Source organism: Elephas maximus, chromosome 24 (assembly GCF_024166365.1).
Source record: "Elephas maximus indicus isolate mEleMax1 chromosome 24, mEleMax1 primary haplotype, whole genome shotgun sequence".
NCBI classification, from domain to species: domain Eukaryota; kingdom Metazoa; phylum Chordata; class Mammalia; order Proboscidea; family Elephantidae; genus Elephas; species Elephas maximus.
The window spans coordinates 6,606,208-6,625,224 of record NC_064842.1 but is presented as its reverse complement, the minus strand read 5'-3'; the positions used below and the strand labels follow the sequence as shown (position 1 = coordinate 6,625,224).

Here is a 19,017-nt window from a genome sequence, read left to right as displayed (position 1 = left end):
ATCAACAATACAATAAACAACAGCTGTTACTTGTTAATTTGTACCTTATAGTCCCTGGAATAAACCTGCTAAATTCGTTTCCTACCTCAATAATGCTTTCAGTTGAAGAATACCATTTTATGTCTATAGGACAAAAATCACCTCAAGTCTTGCATTTTGCGGTAACTGCTCATAATGCAGTCTAATATATTTAATTATGTTAGATTGCAGGGTGATTCCTGCAATTAAATATTTAAATGTATTTAATATATATTTAAGCATCATTAGTATGTTCAACTTAATTATAAAATATTCAAATATCAACTGTCGCCCGTTTTATCTAATTTGCATTTCCATTCAATTATGAGATCAATTTTTTTAAATTTTTTATAACAAAAAAGTCCCATAGAGTTTGAACTATGTTTTAAAAAAGAATCAGTATCTTTATAATCAGCACTTTCACTTTGCTTTTCTCTTTAGAAATGAATATTTTTTCCATCATCCCTTAGTGATTTGTTTGTATGCCAAAATATCGGTGAGAGTTTGCTTTTGTTTATTCTATAGACTTCCGATCAATTCCAACTCATGCCCAATTATATTACACTAAATTAGCATAATTCAACAGATGTTGATATTTAAATGTTTTCTGGCATTCCAATCTTGGACAGCTGTCTTCGAGCTTGGGGAAAAGGCAAACATTTAGAGTTAAATGCTGAACATATGCTTAAATTACTAATTAGAAAGATGGAATAAAAACCGTGCATTATCCTTTCTAAGGACAATAAACCTCAGATGCAGATTTCTGATCTTTTACATCAAGTTACAGTCCAGGGGTATATGCAGAGTAGATGACATAGACTCACGGATAACCTGATTTAATTTCACATTTGGTCACTTAAAATTGTGGAGATTCTCTTTCCCCAAGCTTCGAGAAACCTGTAACGGCTTTATACTGGCAGCTAAAGGGTTGAAAAGATGCCCTTTCACTTGCATTGCCAGGGTGGTAAAAGCAGTTTTTATTTTATTTTATTCCCATTTTTTTATGGAAAAGTTCATCATACTCAGAAGTGCAGAGAAAAATATAAATTCAGTTTATCCATCAGCTGGTTTAGGCAATTGTAAGTCTATTTCATCTATACCCCGCCCACTCCTTCCACCAACCCCAAATTATTTTGAAACAAACCCCCCGTATCACATATTTCAACTGAAATATATTAGTATGTTTCTCTAAGAGAGATACACCGTATTTTTACACAAATAACGTGCGCCATCTACGTTTGTGCCAACCATGCCCTCCCCCTGCAAGCTATTTTCATAAACACCATTATGCCAGTTTTTTTTCTTTTACATGTTGTTGTAAAAAAGAAAATTCACATAGTGCTGCTTATGAAAATACCTCAGGAGGGGTGTGATTGGCAAACAAACAGAAGGAACACATTATTTGTGTAAAAAATATGTTAGCCTCTTTAAAAAAAAAGCGACAATACCATTATCTCATCTATGAAAAATAACAGTAATTCCTTAATATCATCACATATTCAGTCGATGTTCCCATTTCCCAAATTGTGTAATGTTTTACACATTGTTTGAATTGAGATCCAAATGAGATCCATTTGTTGTAATCAGTTGATATTTGTCACTTAAATTCCTATTGATCTATAAATTCCCTTTCCATCTCTCTGTTTTTATATGAAGAAGTCAGATTGTTTCCCCTATAAAGTTCCCCACATCTGAGAAAAGTTCTTGATTTTTATCTGCATGGAACCCTGGTGGGGCAATGGTTAAGAGCTTGGCTGCTAACCAAGAGGTTGCAATTGGAATCCACTGGCCGCTTCTTGGAAACCTTGTGGGACACTTCTGCTCTGTCCTACAGGGTCACTATGAGTCAGAATAGATTCAACAGCAGTGAGTTTGGTTTTGGTTTTCGTGTGGTTTAGTGTATTCCTCTGTCCCCTGTGTTTACTATAATTGGCATTTATAGAGAGAGATTTGTTTAGATTCTGGTTCACTTGGCGGGGGCGGGGGGGAGGGCACAGTGGTTTCAGAGGGGCTGTTTTATACTTCTCTCACTTCCAGGAAGGACACGCTTCCTTATCATCTCTGTGGTTTATTAGTGACAGTGATCACTGCCTGAATTCATGCATTCATTAGTGATTGCAAAGTAATAATTAATATTAAATAATGATTCTGTTATATTGAATAATAATTCTATTGTATTAAATAACTATTATATAACAATTCTATTATTAAATAATAACTGTTGTTTTTGCTTGTTGGTTTGAATATTTTTGTTGAGAAAAACTTCAACTGCTTTATCACTTGGAGGTACAGATCATATAGGGAAAGCAAGATAAATACTTGATTCTTTCCCTGTAGTTTTCAGTTTTTAAAAAAAGAATTGGTTCTTAGCATTTTCCAAAGGTGGCCAGTGAGATTTTATTCTGTTTTGTTTTGAACCATTGATTTAAACACATTTAACGTGCTTCAATCCATTATATTTGCTATCCGAATTGATGCTAAAATCAACTCACCTTCAGCCAATGGAAGGTTATTCAAGGTGGTTCCTGAGTCTGTTTCTTCCCTGCTAATCTTCGCTTTCTTTTTTGCTTTCTGGTATGTTTACATTTTCTAGACTCATTGGACCTTTCCTTGTCTAGACCAGAAGTCTCTGACTCCTTTATTGGGAAATAACCTTTAGGAACCACAATCTGAATGCTAGGTTTGTCGTTTCCAGGCCTTTTCAGGGAAATTTAGATTTTTTTTTTTTTTATTTAAGATAAAATGTATTTGTTCATACTGACAGATTCAGTTCAAATTCAAGACTTCGTTGTTTGTATTTTTCATCACTGATTTTACTCTCTCTTTTCATCCACATTAAAAATATTACATTTCAATGGCGCCAGCATAATTACTCATTTACCCCACTGTATGCAAAGAGCATTCTCAGAATCACTATACTATCGTGACCACCAGTAAAGTAATTACTAAAAGTAGTTTAAGATTTTTTTCTTTGACTGTTCTTTTGTCTTTAGTACATATTTCACTAAGAATATCCAGTCAAGTTTCTGTGTTTTAAAATCACTTGAAATAGCTCGTAAGTGTAGATATATTTGTGTGATCATTCGTTTCATTATAATTTTTAGAGGCTTTTAAGAATGTATTTTTTTGTAACAATATAAAAATATTTACAGGTTCCACAGTCAAATCTACACAAGGTGGACTTCAAAGAAGTCAATCTTCTACTCTTTCCTCCGCCCTTATTGCGTCCTGCTTTGTTTAGGTAGCTCTTGTTGTGTTTCATTAATGGTTTGTCCTCCATTGCCTTTTTTTTTTTCTCTCTGTTATAAGTCAGTCATCAAATGTTTTCTATTTTTGTATATAGTTTTCATTTCCCTCCATTTTTAAATATTTGCACTGTATGTTCTAGATGCTACATGGAAGCATATAGCCATTCAATACTATGCTGTCTCCTATAATCATCATTTAGTTTTAATTCTACAAGTAAATATATTTGTAATGCTCACCCCAGTTCATAGGTCAGTGTTTGTCTATCCTTTTTGTTTGTCTGAACTTTCTTCTCCAGTTGATTCCTCTGGAAGGGGTAATGGGAACAGTATTCCCCGAGTTCCTGCACGTTTTTAACCGTTTGTCTCCGGCCTTTATATTTAAAGGTCCATTTGGCTGACTGTAAAAGCCACGGCTCACAAATTCTTTCCTTAACGCTCTCTAATTATGTTACTTCATGGTCTTACATAAAACATTGCTCAGTGTCTAATTTTCTTTCACATATAAGTGACTTGGTTTTGCCTGGATGCCCAATATATATTTTTCTTTTCTTCGAAGCCTAAGAATTTCACTATACTATATTCTAATGTTAGTCATTCTAGGTGTTTTTACTCAGGGATAATGTATGCTCATTTAGTAAGTGGTTTTTATTATTTTAAAATAAATTTCAAGGTTTTCTTCAATTATAATTTTTAATATTTGTTTTATTGCTTTGGTTTTGTTTGCTCAAGAAAATTCTATCATACATATATTGGATCTTCTTTGCCTATCTTCTGTAGCTATCTCTTGCCCTCTAACCTTTTTTATCTTTTGTTTTTCAATTTTCACATTTTCATCCTTTGTGTATTTCATTATATTCTCACATTCTATTTCTTCATTGTATTTATTCACCCTTATGTTCCTTCTAGTTTAGTTTCATTTCTGAAATGACCTTTTCCTTGTTTCTAATTATTTCTTGAATTCTGTCATCTCTCTTTTTAAATCTTTCTTTTATTCAGTCATCTCATTTCCAAACTTCTCTAATAGTGATTTATGTTGTTCTTTCATCTTCATTATTTTCCCTTAGCTCATTTTAAAATAATTGCTTATAGTTTTCATTTTTATAGGTATATTTCTGGAGTGTTTTCACAGTATCTGAGGAGCTTATTATCTTTTTTCTTATAATAGTTTTGTATGGGATTCACTCACAATACTTTTCTTTTGCTCTTTTTTTTTCTTCCGTGGGAAATAAGATGTGCTTTGCCTTTAGGAGGGGGACGGGGGACAGGATGGCTTTCTAATTTCATAACTTTAGAGCTTCCTCTTCTGTTAGCTTCAAAAAAAAAACAGTCAAAATTATGGCCTCACATTTTCCCAGATCTGGGTCTTCTGTTTCCATTCCCATTTTTATGTGGACTTTTTCTTTCCTTTGCCCCTGTGGCCTCTGTCCTGTCCTGTTTTGCTTCTGTTTCAGCTGTTTTTCCTCAGTGTGGGATTTCATCCTGGAAGGTAGCTTAGCTTGTTAATTTCAAGAGTTCATAGGCTCCAAGCTCATTCAGCACCCCAGACCTAACCACTGGTTTATAAACTGGACCCTACAGAATACCTCCCAAATTCATCACCTTTTTTTCATCTTTGCTCTCTGTACTTTCCATTAAGTATCTATTGGAGCTTTGTGGATTTCCCTGTATCACAGGCTGCCTGAAAATCCTTCTGCTTTTTCCTGCACAGATGCTGGTATCATGGCGTCTCATAGCTGTCTGTGATATGTACCTAACCACTTGCTTTTTTTAGTTTTGGGTATATGTTGTCACCTAGTTATCATAGATGTTGTCCAGGGGTTTTTAGTTATGTTACATGTTTTTGTATAGATTCAGAATCAACAATGTCACTGTCGCCATATACCCAGAATAGTCTAATTATGGTTTTTTTTTTAATTCCAATTTTCCAGGGCTTCTACATAATATATTGATTTTTAAGTGAGGTGACAGACAATTAGGGCAATAAATGGCCAAGGTCACATTCCTCTAATTACACATTTAACATTTGATGATTTACTGTTCTTTTAGGATGGTATCATCTATGTTTCTAGATAGACATGATGATTCCTGCACTACTTTCACAGACCTTTAAGGTCCTACCTAGTACATAGAAGGCTCTAGGCTTGGTGATGTGGATGGGACCCCGGTACTGTGGCCTCTGCATTACAGGAGCTTGTAATCTGGTCAGAAAAACCCGGACATTATCCTTCACTCCTTTAATTCTCTCACCCTTGCCCCCTCCATCTATTCTCAACACTGTAGTCAGAGTGACATTTGTAAAACTCAAACCCGTTTGTGTCTGATTAAAAAGATGTAATAGTTTCCTGTTGCCTTTGGGATCAAGTCCTAAACATAGCTTACAAGGCCCTTCCTGGCCTAGTGTTTCTTACTTCTCCAGCCTCACCTCTAATACTCCCTGCTTGGATACCATGTACCAGCTATATTGAACTTGTTCCTCTAATAAACTGTGCCCTCTCTGCAGTGGAATTTAAGATTCACAAAAAAGATATAAAGTACTGTGGGAAGTCAGCTTGAGAACCCATGATTTGGTATGCCATGTTCTACTGTATCAGTATAGATAACACTCTTATATGTGAACTTGTGGAATACATTACTAGCTAGTGATAAACCTATTGTGTTTCCCCAGCTTTACTGTAAACAGTATAATATATTCTGGTCAACAGAGTTTCTCTGCCTCTTTGCATTTATGATTGGGAAAAAAAAATGCCAAATTATACCGTATTCAATTTATCATATACAAGTTGTCTTTGTAGGAAATTGTTGGCAACTCTTTTGGAGTGCACATTGTGAGCAAGGCATTCATTTAACCCTTACATCAACCCTATGAGATTGCTTCTGTTTCTGCCTTCATTTTACAGATGGGAAAGGTGAGCCATAAAAACGTTGAGTAGCATGCCTACGTTCACCCAGGTTGTTAGGTGGAAGAGCAGGAATTGAACTCTGGCCCTTCTGGCTCCAGAGCATACCACACTCTTAACCAGGGGAGAATTTAAAATATACCACCTAAATTGGAGAATAAAAAATTTTCTCCCATTTTTATAGTTAATGCAGTGGTATTACCTTTCATGTTATGTGTTTTAACTCATTTCCAGAATTACCCTATGAGGTATATATTCTCATTATCCCCATTTATGAGAAAACAGAAATGGTCAAACGGTGAAGTTTTACAGTCTTCAACTCTTGTTTCTCAACTCTATAAAAATTAGTTTGATGGGTTTCTGAAATCTGATACCTTGTTTTTAAGCAAAGCTGTTGAATCTGTTCTGAAGCCGTAATCTTAAACATTATTTAGGTTTGTTTATTAATGTGCAGAGAAAAAATGATAATATTCTGAAATCATGGCTAATGTGATCATTGATCATTTGCTATTTGATATCTCAAATTTTTAAAATATAGGGGCTTGAATATTTTTTCGAATAAATGCACTATATAAATGACAGAAAAACTTGGCTTATGTTAGAAATTAATTTTGTATAATAGTTTGCTTTTTTGTGTACATTTAAAGGTGATAGACCTTTTAAATAGAGTGATAGACTTCTTCAGATGAAACCTGAATTAAAAGAATTATAAAGGAGGACATTTTATTCCAAGAATTTCAATGGCAAAACTATCCTGAATGAAAACTGTTGCATCCCCATTTTTCAAAATCTTCAACTGAATTGGATTTGGAGAATCCTGAAGCCCTCTTCCTCCTGATTATCGCACATTCGTTTCCATGGAATCATCAAAAGCCTCCAGTAACTTGGATGACTATTACATTGTTTCATAGTCTAGTAAACATTTGGTAGCAAATCTTTAAAAGTTTTATGGACATAATGTTCATTCATCTACCCCCCAAAAAAAAAATCACAGAAGAGGAGGGTTGACTGAAAACGTTATTTTCAGAAAGTTACACCTAATGAAATTCAAGATTGTCTAGAGAAGCATTTCTGAATTGTCATGCATATGCTTTCAAAGCTGGCTCTAGTGTATGAGCTTGGTTTTGCAAATATTTATTTTCTTAGCCTCAAGAAATGGACCAAATAAGTTTTATGGTTCTTTATTTCCAAAAGTAACCAATTATTTAGTAAAGAAATGTGAGCCCCAATAAAAATATCGGTTATAATAAAAACAAGTTGCCATAAAAACCCTGGTATGCCTTGTTAAATTTTATTCAGTAACTTTTTAATAATTACTTGTTATTGGCAAGGCATGTAAGTGCTAAGGGAAATTTACTTTAAAAAAATTAGATATGGGCCCCATTACCTTCAAGGACTATGCTGTAGCTCATTCATGTAACTATATAGCTATTGTATGAATGGTAGAAAACACTTTTCTCCAAGGAGTGAGAGACTATTTCTAGCAATGAGAATCAGCAAAGGCAGTGTAAAGGAGATGGCATATACCTGGGCCATAGATCCCCAACTGAATTCTACAAATAAACAGTAACCTAAGTTCGAGTAAGTTTTTATTTATGGGGTGTCACAGTCCTGATGTGTTTCCAAGTTGAGATAACTTTGAGAAGTTTCAGCTGTTCTGGCCTTTTCTTAAATTACGCAATCTCTGTGCCTCCCCAACATGAAGACAAAAGTGGCAGCCATGTTTCGACTGCTCTGTAGCAGTCCTACTCAGCAAATGTATGTTACTGCATGTAGAACTATGACATTACCATAAGTCTTCTCAACAAGCAACATCCTGGGATGCTTTACAGAAAATCAAAACAGACTTCAGCCCTGAGCCTATATTTGCCAGCTCAGTCATGTAGGTGAGTTGTTGGCTTCTGATGAGGGGAACCTCTCAACTTCAGGAGCTGCCTTGGAGATGGATCTGCAGTTGATTCCATCCCTTTACTGGAGTAGCAACTTTGTGACTACACCTGCAACAAAACCCAGAACGCTGTCTAAAGAGACTTATGGGCAGGTCTTTTTCCACTGAATCCAGTTTGTCTGTTTCGTTAATAAATTGATTAATTCAGTCTAATGAACAGCTTCATTCCTTTTTTTTTTTTCCTAGAGAGTTTAAAATAATTATGAATGGGCAGATTCATTGAACTTACTGAAACTTGCTGTGTCCAGGAAGGCTTCATCTCGTCTCCTCCAGATTTGCACAACTCCATTCATACCGAATCACTCATACAGCCCCAAACATGGCATATCATGTGTGCTCATTCTCACAAGGCAAGGCCTAGAATGCCTTGATTGCTGGTTTGGAATTCTTTTTGAAAAGTGGGTTAGAGTCATTTGCCCACACAATCAGTAGACTTGAGCTCCTAGAAAATGAACACCATACCTTTTCTCTTTCCCAGTCCTGTCTATGGCACAGGGCATAGCATGCATTAAACTTTCAGAAGCTTATTAAAAAAAATTTTTAGAGCGTAATAAAACAAGTTGAATGAGTTAGTATGCAGAGGGGAGTAAAAGTAATTCTTCTGAGACAAACATACCTTGATTTAAGTATAATAACTTTGTTTTCTGTGTACGTGACCTTTGACAGAAAACAGTGTCTTCAGACCTCAGGCTCCTCAGAGATTTAATGGGTTTTATGTGAGGATTAATGAGATAAAGTATGTGAAAATGTCGAACCTAATATCCCATAGTCAAAACTCAGTAAGTTGGGACGTGCCTGGTAATTCAGGTTATAAATTCTAAGACTTAAGAAACCAACATGTATTCAAAATAGTATATATATATGTGTGTGTGTGTGTGTACACACAATTATACATTCACACATACCTATATACACACACACACATACATAGATATATTCTCTACTCTGCTGTTTTAAATCCACCACCCCCTGAGCTGGTGGTAGAAACTGAGCACACCTCTCTTCCAAAATGCTACCCGAGGACCTCAGGACTGGACTTAAAGCTTGGTTTATAGTCTGAGATGTCAAAAAGGGGAATATGGTAATTGAGCACAATGTAGTAAACATATACAAATACCACATACTGTGCTAGGTGATGTGGATATGGAAATGTGTAACTCATGGACTTCACTCAGAAAACTTAAGAATATTAGGAATATCCCATCACTTTGTGAATAGGTATTACAAATGGCAACCATGCCATTCTATGAAATATTTTGTAGTGACATTATCAGAGACAGAAGGTAGAATTAGGCCTGAATCTGTATCCTGATTTTTTTTTTTAAGTAAGATACAAGACATTACCAGTGTCAAGACCCCAACTTAAGGAATGTAGACACCTATTTTCTTGTGTTTTATGGAATACCCTAACGAATCATGTTTATTTTGATTTTTTTTTTATTTCTTCTAAGATCAACATTAGCTTTATCTTACCATTTTTATGGAAATTATAGTATTATTGAAACTCCATACCACATATCAGTGATAAACAGATTCCAGAAATGTATAATTATAGCTAGGAATCAAGTAAATTAAATCAGTGTCAGTTTACTAAGTCCCTACTATTTCCTAGGTACTATGGTGTGAAGAATAAAAGAATACTCCAAGATGCCTCAAATACGTTATATTCTGCTTGGAGAGACAATATTCAAATTTGAACTCAGACGAAATGAATTTTCCTCAGTTTTCCAAAAGAGATGGCCTGCTACTGTAGCCCTGTGGACTTACTCCATTGTAATGTAATTTCCTGTTCATGTGTGTTTCCTGTATTAGGCTCTGAGCTCTTTGACGATGGGAACTATCTTCTTTGTATTTTGTTTAGCACCTAGCAGAATATCTGATACATAGTCAAGATGTGTTCATTGTTAAATGAATGTTTTTAAGTGATTTTAAATAATAGTTCAAGAAAGTAGAAATGTTATCATAAAAAAATGCATGGTTGGTTGCCAAATGAAATGTCGAGGCGATAATTTTTACAGTTAGATTGGTTTTAGTTCAAAAAACATTTATTGTTCTCCTAATATATGACAGAAGCAAAGCCAGGTTCTGGAAATTGGACTTGGTTCTTGGCCTCAAGATGTTCTCAGTATGTATCTAACCGACAGTCCACTCTACACTGAAAACAGCTGGAAGCCATACTGTTTGGCAATCGTAGCAAGAGAAATACACCAAATTGGTGTCGAAACACAGAGAAGAAGCACTCGGAAGAGTACTGAGTGGTTAGGAAAGTTTAAAGAAGAGAAAGTATGTTTAGACTCAAGAGCACAGTGGAATTCTGCAGAGAGAAGGAGCAAGCTATCAGAAATGGGCAGAACTAAGAATGTGGAAAGGAGATTTTTTGAAAAGGGTAGAAGAGAGTGCTGTAGTGTTCATGCATGCATATGACCTTGGTTACTAGCAGTTCCTTAAAAACATCTGGACGTATTGGACAGGTAAGGACGCATGATATCAGTACCACGTAAGCCACGATACAACAACAGTTCTCCCAAATAGCCTTTGAGAAGCCCTGTTGAGTAATTCATTCTGTGAACAGGTTAACATTCCCCCAAATGTGAGAATTTCCTCATTCTCATAGTTTTTTTTTTTTTCATACTTAGAAAGTTCAAATTGCTACCTGAATTGTATAAAACACTCACAACTTTTCTGGTATCATTTGTGAAAAATAATGAAGAGGTACAAAAAGAAAAACTGTTGAAATGAGCTGCTTAGGGATATGGATGTGTCTGTTTATGAACACACAAGGAATGATAGAATCAGAGTAGCTGTCACTTCGGCCCTTAGACAAAGTATGGAAGGTACTACATGGAAGAAGAAAGAAGTCTGTGAAGTAGGAAGCGCCTAGAGGCAGCCGAGGGAGAATCCGCAGTAATGGGCTGACCGGAGAATGTTGGTGGGTTTCAGACTCGCAGGAGCAGCTCCTATAGGTTTTTCTGAGTTCTAAATGAAAACATATATTTTATTCTTATATGCTCTGACACATTTAAAGCAAGCAGAGTCAAACACTAAAAATAAATTTAGCCTTTCTATTAACTACAAAAAAAAAAAAAACCTACCTGTTGCTTAGAAATGACCATAATTATTTCCCTATTGCAGCATATTGGTAGTGTTCAAATGTAACAGATTTATACTGTCATGGATTTATTTGGTGTGCCTTTCCTGACACTCAGAACTAAGCATCCTTCTGGGTATGTTGGTACCACAAAAACCTGCCATCAAGGTCCTTCCAATTCTCCATCAGAGACAAACAACAAAACAGTAAGGAACCTTTTCCAAGCCTGCCATTTACCATATTCTGCTTATGGACCAGCTGACTCACCTCAGCATAGCCTCACATTCTCCTCAGACGTTCCCTGTGTTCTCATAGATCTCTGTGACTGTGGAAAAATTATTTAACTTTCTGTGCCCTGGGCTTCTCATCTGTAAAATGGGAATGATACAAGTCGTAAGATTAATAACTAACAGTTATTGATTGCATACAGTGTACAGGCTCTGTACCAAATGTTTTATGTGAATGATTTCTAAATAAAATCTTCAGAAAACCTTTGAGGTAAGTAGTATTCTAATCATAGTTCTTGCAGGTAAGGGCATTGAGGCAAAAAGAATTTCACATCCAAGGTTGGTAAAAATGCTTCTTGAACATTGACAAATAAGGCGACGGTGTGCTTCTTCAAAACTCTAGTAGGAAAACAGAAATGATGGAGTCAAAAGGAGCAGCTTCTGACTCCCTGACTCATCCCGAATGCAGATCAGGCCAAAAGAACCAAGAGCTGGACCACCACCACACTCCACAGTGTGAAAAGAACCAAGAGCTGGACCACTGCCACACTCCACAGTGTGAAAAGAACCAAGAGCTGGATCACCACCACACTCCACAGTGTGAAGAGAACCAAGAGCTGGACCACCTCCACACTTCACATTGTGAAAAGAACCAAGAGCTGGACCTCCTCCACACTCCACAGTGTGAAAAGAACCAAGAGCTGGACCACCACCACACTTGACATTGTGAAAAGAACCAAGAGCTGGATCACCTCCACACTCCACAGTGTAAAGAGAACTAAGAGCTGGACCACCTCCAAACTTCACATTGTGAAAAGAACCAAGAGCTGGACCACCACCACACTCCACAGTGTGAAAAGAATCAAGAGCTGGACCACCGCCACACTCCACAATATGAAAAGAACCAAGAGCTGGATCACCACCACACTCCACAGTGTGAAGAGAACCAAGAGCTGGCCCACCTCTACACTCCACGGTGTGAAGAGAACCAAGAGCTGGACCACCGCCACACTCCACAGTATGAAAAGCTTTCCTGTCCCTTTGACAGAGAAAAACCTCCAGTGCCAAATCCACTTAGTTTATTAATTCCAATGTTTTGCTGTTTCTGATTGCTCTAGTTATAATTCTTTTTTTGTTTGTTTTTGTTTTTGCTTATTGCAAAAAAGAATTCAATAATAATGAGAGGTTTTAAAAAAATTTTTTTCCCAGAAAATGGCATCACATAGAGTTTATCATTGTCGGTGTTTTGTTGCTCACCCTTCCGTACCTCTCTGCAAACATACATGCATATCACTCGCTCATTTGGAAATACTAGTTCAGGGTGCTGTGAAGAAAGGTAAAGCAGGCTAAGAGTGACGGTTGCTTTTCAGCTAGAACGCATGGAAGTATAGATATTTGGATGAGGCCTTTTTAAACTTACATCATCAAATTCTTGTTGGTGATATTGGGATTAGGAAAGGTGACCTAAGTGTGTAGAATATTTTGAATAGTCCATAGTAATTTTAAGGTAGGTATTTTCTGTTTTAGGTCGCAAGCAGTTGGTTATCAATCTCCCTTGTCTATTATCTGGCAGCCTTTTGTGTTAGTGGGTCAGACTCGGAATGAAACCGTGGACCTCCTACTAGAAAGGTGTGCATGCACACAGTTTACACATGATTTTATCAGGTCCCTGGACCACCTAGCAGCTTTCACCCGGCCTCTGCCGGCTCTCTGCTCTCTCACTACATTTCAGCCACACCGGCACTGCTTCGAGGAGTCAGGAGAGTTCTCGACAGGCAGTGGGGCAGCAGCAGTGCAGCAAGGTCCCAGAGCTCCCGGAGAAGGCTCCTGACACACAGCGGTGCCTCCTCACGGTCATCAGGGGGACTAGGAGCTACAGGGATGACAAGCTCCTGAGCCCAGACCTGGCATATCATAAATAGACAACGCGTAAATAGTAGCTCCTGTAGTGCCACCTGAGGCAGGGGAAAGCAGTCTGGAAGGAAGCAGGTCTCAGCTTACCTTCTGACTGGGGTAGAAGAGGCACCGACAGGGCCGATCGGTCTGAGGTTGTTGGGGGGATGGCAGACTGGCAGGCAGATCACTGTGGGGTGGGGCGGGCCTCAGACAACAGATAAGGGGAGATTAATCAACAGAGCAACTTGTTGTCCACGCAGGTGGGCAGTGAACAGGGATGGGAAGCAGGAACAGCCGATGACGCTTGGACGAAGGTCGGGCAGGCAGTACTAGAAACGCTAAGACCTGCTGGGAAAGCCTCAGTCACCAGGCAGCATTTCAGAGCCAGAGCTGCAGCATCTGAGCAGGTCCAGGCAAGGACCTGAGGCTCCAGAAAGTTTGTTGAGAGAGTAACTCCAGGATAGGCCAAGGACCCAGTCACTAGGAAATAAGTGCCGAGTTCAGTACGCTGCGCTAAAACTTAAGTCCAGAGACAAGTGAATGGGGTTGAGGCAGAGAGTGGAGTCAGAGTGACCACAGCCATAGAGAAGAGGTGTCAGAACCAAGAACTGGGCAGGGGGGATCGGCCACACCAGATGCAAAGGGCTGCTGTGAATGTCGGCGAGACAATGTCTGTGAGGGGCCGGGAGGGGGCTTTGAAGGAAAACGCTGTTCAGGATGGAATGCAATCCCGCCAAGCAGTCAGCACATACTCTGCTTGAAAGCACTTTATACTGGATGTGCGTTTTGTTACAAAAGGAAAAGGCTAGATACTGATGTTTACTTATTAGTTTAATACGCTGAGACACATTGACACACAGAGGGGAGCAGTTCTGATCCAGCAGAGCACATTCACACCAGGCGGGCCCTTCAGTCCCCGTTCATCTCTGCCGCCTTGCTGCTCCGTGACACCACAGACCTGCTCCATTTCAGAGCAGCTGATGCCCCGTCCAGGCCTGTATTCTTCTGACAGTGAGTGGTGTTGCCAAATGCCGGGGACCACGGTCACATCTGTTTGTCTCTCCTCTGTGGCCTGTCGGAGGCTGCTTGGGAACACATTGTATCCAGGGGACAGCTTTCACTTAGGCCTCCTTCTCCGAAAAGCCTCTGTTTGTAAGTGCGTGCAGCCAGGAGACCAGTTCCTCTTGTCTTCTCTTTAAAATCATCCTGTTTGACGCTGCATGCTTCAGTCCTTGTCAACTCCACGTCAAAGCCAAGTTTTCAGGCAAGGTGGTTCTTACTAGGGTTTTTGTTTTTTTCCAGCTTGGTTTTTTTGTTTGTTTGTTTAACCTTATTTCCTCCAGTTAAAGCACCCAGCCTCCTGTCTCCACGCCATTTTAAAGAACAGCTTGCAGCAAACTGTTTAAAAAACGGAACAAAAAGACAGGAGCTTCTTTGTGATTTCTCCTTTCTGACACGTAATAGGAAAATTCTCAAAATGAATGTACGGGAAACCGTGCTTAAAATCATAACTGACAATGCTTAATTCATTATGAAAGAGACTTGTCTCCTTATCCATTCCGTTTAAAGGTATGTATTTGTTTACCGCAATATTGAAGGTGTCAGTCGTTATAAAATGAGCAGTTTTGATTTGCCTCCCTGTTCTCCTCTCTAAGCAAAAACTAGCCCAAACAAATACACTGATAGAGTTGGTTGGTGATTTCTGTACAGCGCCTCGCAGAAGGATCTCAAAAGTAGTATTTAATAATTTGGGGTCTGTTCATAGAACAGTGTATTGTTGTTCTTCAAAACACCACAGCAACAACCAAACAAAAAATACTATCACCTTGAGTGGTAACCCAAGCGTTCTGCTTTACAAAGACAAATGACTCGTTTATACTGAAGAAACAAGGCTGCCTTTCAGACACTCATCGATTTTAAATTAAAAAATAACTGTTATGTTTTACGTGAAGAGTGACAACAATAACCGAGTAGACCTTACTCAGTGCTAATTGTGGTAACTCCAGTGCACCTGTGTGCAGGAACAGAGGGGGAGCAAGCCTGACAGGGTGACCTTTCTGATCAATAATCCAGGCCTCTCGGTGCTGTGTTAGATAGTCAGTTCTTGATAGAATTCCTGAAATACAGCTAGCTGTTTTTCTTATGGCTCAGGGCTTTGCGTTTTATTACCTTTATTCTCCTTGAACGTTTGTCTCTTACATATCTGTGTTGTGGGTGGGAGGAGAGGTGACTGAAAACTTGTAGACTGTTTCTTCTGTAAAGATACCCAAGGGAAACTTTTTGGTTCAGCAGTTGCAGAAGAGGTTTAGACGAGGAAGTTTTTCCTGAACTTTGTTCTTTGACTATCTTTGCAAACAGGCTTTCCTAATCAAATTTTAAATAGTGTAAAAAAATAATAGTAATAAAGTTTTAAAGGCAATATTGACTTGAATGATTTTAATGAAGTTAACAGACTCCAGTTATATACAGCTAGTGCAAGAACAGAGCCCTAGTGGTACAGTGGTTGAGAGCTTGGCTGCTAACGAAAAGCCCAGGAGTTTGAATCTACCACCCGCCCCTTGGAAACCCTGTGGGGCAGTTCTGCTCTGTCCTATAGGGTCACTGTGAGTTGGAATCAACTTGACGGCTGATTAGTGCAAGAACAATGTAAGTAGAAGCCAACAATGTTAATAGTCACAGTGAGCACCTACTGTGTGTCAGACTCTTAATTATTTCTCCTAATTATTTCTGAAAGTTTATTTCTTAAGAGAGACACTCCTGGCCAATAATTTTTTTTAGCTTGGTTTGAGCTTTAAATGTGCCTGAAAGTGATAAAGCTGCCTTAGTTTTTAAAAAGAACCCAGAACTTGATCACTTTTTGACTGCCCTCTCACCCGTGCCCACCTCCTCGCCCAGGTAGTCTAATACAAAGAAGGTCCACTGTAGGACAACTTTGTATTATTCTTTAGTTATAGTAACTGAGGTGAATATCCTGGGAGGAAACATGTGCCTGGACTGTTGCAAACCTAATTGGCCTCCCTCTCTGAAGTTCCAACCCTGCCCCCCCGAGCTCCCTACCACCTTCCATGAATCTGGTCAGCTTTCTGTCCTACTGTAAGACCTGGGAAGACTCCGCATCCCCTGTAAAGCACAGACTTCCTCATGGGGTGTATATGGCTTCCGCGATCCAGTCCCAACGTTCTCCAGGCTTATTTTACTACCCTTCCTCCAATCACTGCTCTCCAGACTGCCTGAACTTCTCCTAGTTCTCTGACAAGAACAAACCGTTCACCACTTAAGGACACTTTCAGCAGTAGGCGTATAAAACCTGACCAGCCATGGCTTGCACTGAAAGAACACTTACCATGTTTTAGCAGGAGGATCACAAGTGGGCAGTCTGTGGGTTAGATTTTGCAACTCAGTAACGGAAGGCCTGCTGCTCAGAATTCAGGTTCCCACTATTCAGAATGGCACTTTCCCCTTCTCAGTTAATCCTGGGAATTCTAAAAAGTAAAGTTTAGGCTTTTGCTAGAGGGAGGTTTCTAGGGAAATCGGGAGTGTTAAAAAAAAAAAGCCAAAGCCACTGCCATCGAGTTGATTCTGACTCATAGCAACCCTATAGGACAGAGTAGAACTGCCCTGTAGAGTTTCCAAGGAGCACCTGGCGGAATTAAACTGCCGACCTCTTGGTTAGCAGCTGTAACACTTAACTACTACGCCACCAGGGTTTCGGGGATGTTAAAGGGTACTTATTTGCAAAAAGGTAAAATCATAGCTCTTAAATATAAAATGAACATATGTTAGTGATTTTGTTTAACTCATTAATTAACGGGGCAGCCAGGTAGATGTTAATAACTAGTTCAAAGGAGAAATCAGAGAAGCACAAATTTATGTGGAGTAAACCAGAAAAAACAAACCTGTTACCATTGAGTCGATTCTGACTCATAGTGACCCTATAGGACAGTAGATTTGAACCACCTACCTTGGATTAGCACCCCAACTGTTAAAGGAATATTGAAATGAATGTGCAAATGGTCGCCAAACTGATTTTTCCACAGGGGAGAGGGTTGCCCCTCCAGTGGAAAGAGTTCATTTACATGTCTATAGCCAAGAATTAGTTTGCTTTGCTTTCAGTTATCTGCGATTTAGGGTTGAAAATAGCTCCTGTGGAATCAGAAGCAGACAACCTAGAAGGGTACACTCTCAAAGCAGTTTTCCATTGAAGCACAAATTTTTCTTTACAAAGGAAAAACGTGTGTTCAGTGCAACATGTCTAGAATTGCTACAAGGACTAAATAATGTAACTGCTAGAAGTTAATGTTGGCTGTGTCTCCACCGCCACTGCCTTCCCTAATTATTTCATGTGTTCATGACTTTACCCTCCCCTTCAGGATTTAAACTCTTCGAATAATAGGAACTTGATGTTCCATTTCCTTTGTGTCTTCCTAGTTTCCTACTCTCCCCCCTTTCAACACCACTCTGGCGCTAGGTCAACCAAACCAAACCCATTGCTGTCCAGTGGATTCCAACTCCTAGCGAGCCTATAGGACAGAGTAGAACTGCCCCCTAGGGTTTCCAGAGTGGATTCGAACTGCTGACCTTTTGGTTGTCAGCTGAGCTCTCAACTGCTGCACCACCAGGGCTCCAGTAAATACTAATAAGTGCTGACTGAATCCATGAATGAATTTATCTTTTTTTAAATATATATATTTTGTCTATGACATTGTTTTGATTTTAAAATTTAACTCCTATACAGTTGAAAAAGTAGATGTGGTAGAAACTATTGATTTTTCTTGGCATTGTGAGCCAGACCATCCCTCAACTCAGTAGATTTTATAGTTGCTTAGTGGACATTTGGACATACATCTCAGCAGAACAAAGTTAGTCATTAACTATATGAACTAATTTTTAAAAATATTTTTAATAATTTGAAACTATTTTTCTGTTACAAAGACATCCTGTAACAGAAATAGTATGCACAGAGGGAAGAGAAAAGTAGGCAAATACCCAGGTAATATTAGCTATCTTGATAGATTTTTATGGCATATTTATTTGGCTGTGTGCACTCCCTATATTAAAAAAAAATAAAATAATCAGATCGTAATTCAATTTCACGTTGTGCCTAACACATAGAACCTGTATTTGAGACAATTTACTCCTTAGCACCAATTTTTCATTATCTTTAGACATCTGAATGTGTGTATAAACATACCTTTTTACTTTTTGAATTAATTTTGTTTCCTCTTTTTTCTTTTCTAATGATGGCCTGTTTTCTAATTGAGCCCCATACAGCCTCAGGGTATCATCCGAGGTCTCTCTGAATTCCTTAAAGAGCATGTGCTGATGATAAGCATGCTTCATGTATTCCTGCCCCATGGTCTCCAGGCCCCGTCCCAACCCCAAATTAGGGATTCTGATCCAGGAGGAAATGAGCCCTGAGCCTTTCTAGTCTTGGGAAGTTCAAAGACTTTTAAATCTGTTCCATCTTTGTACTTTTCTTGATTTCCCGTTGAGCCATTTCTGATTTTTCCCAAAACTCTTTTAAGTGTTCAGGATTAGACAGAGTGAGCTAATTCTAACTGATTCCAAGGAGAGCGGAAGATTGACTTCTCGGTTCTTACATGTCCTACAAATGTGATCCAATACCGAGGTATAGTAGCAGTAGACCAGCATTAACTCATTCAAATGAGGTTTGGTCACTAAGCTCATAATTAAC

The 19,017-nt window shown here is 38.6% G+C and overlaps 1 protein-coding gene across 6 annotated transcripts in view; it reads left to right on the top strand.

Moving 5' to 3' along the window:
- Positions 1-19,017, top strand: part of GPATCH2 (G-patch domain containing 2) — a 196,145-nt gene that overhangs the window by 156,261 nt on the left and 20,867 nt on the right. The window contains exon 9 of one of the 6 annotated variants that reach the window (XM_049868698.1): positions 9,724-18,463. The exons of the other annotated variants lie outside the window; for them this stretch is intronic. Within the exon in view, the coding sequence (XP_049724655.1) occupies positions 9,724-9,808 (85 nt within the window). The 3' untranslated portion in view covers positions 9,809-18,463. Of the gene's footprint in view, positions 1-9,723; positions 18,464-19,017 lie in introns of those variants that run through there. 6 annotated transcript variants of the gene reach the window in all.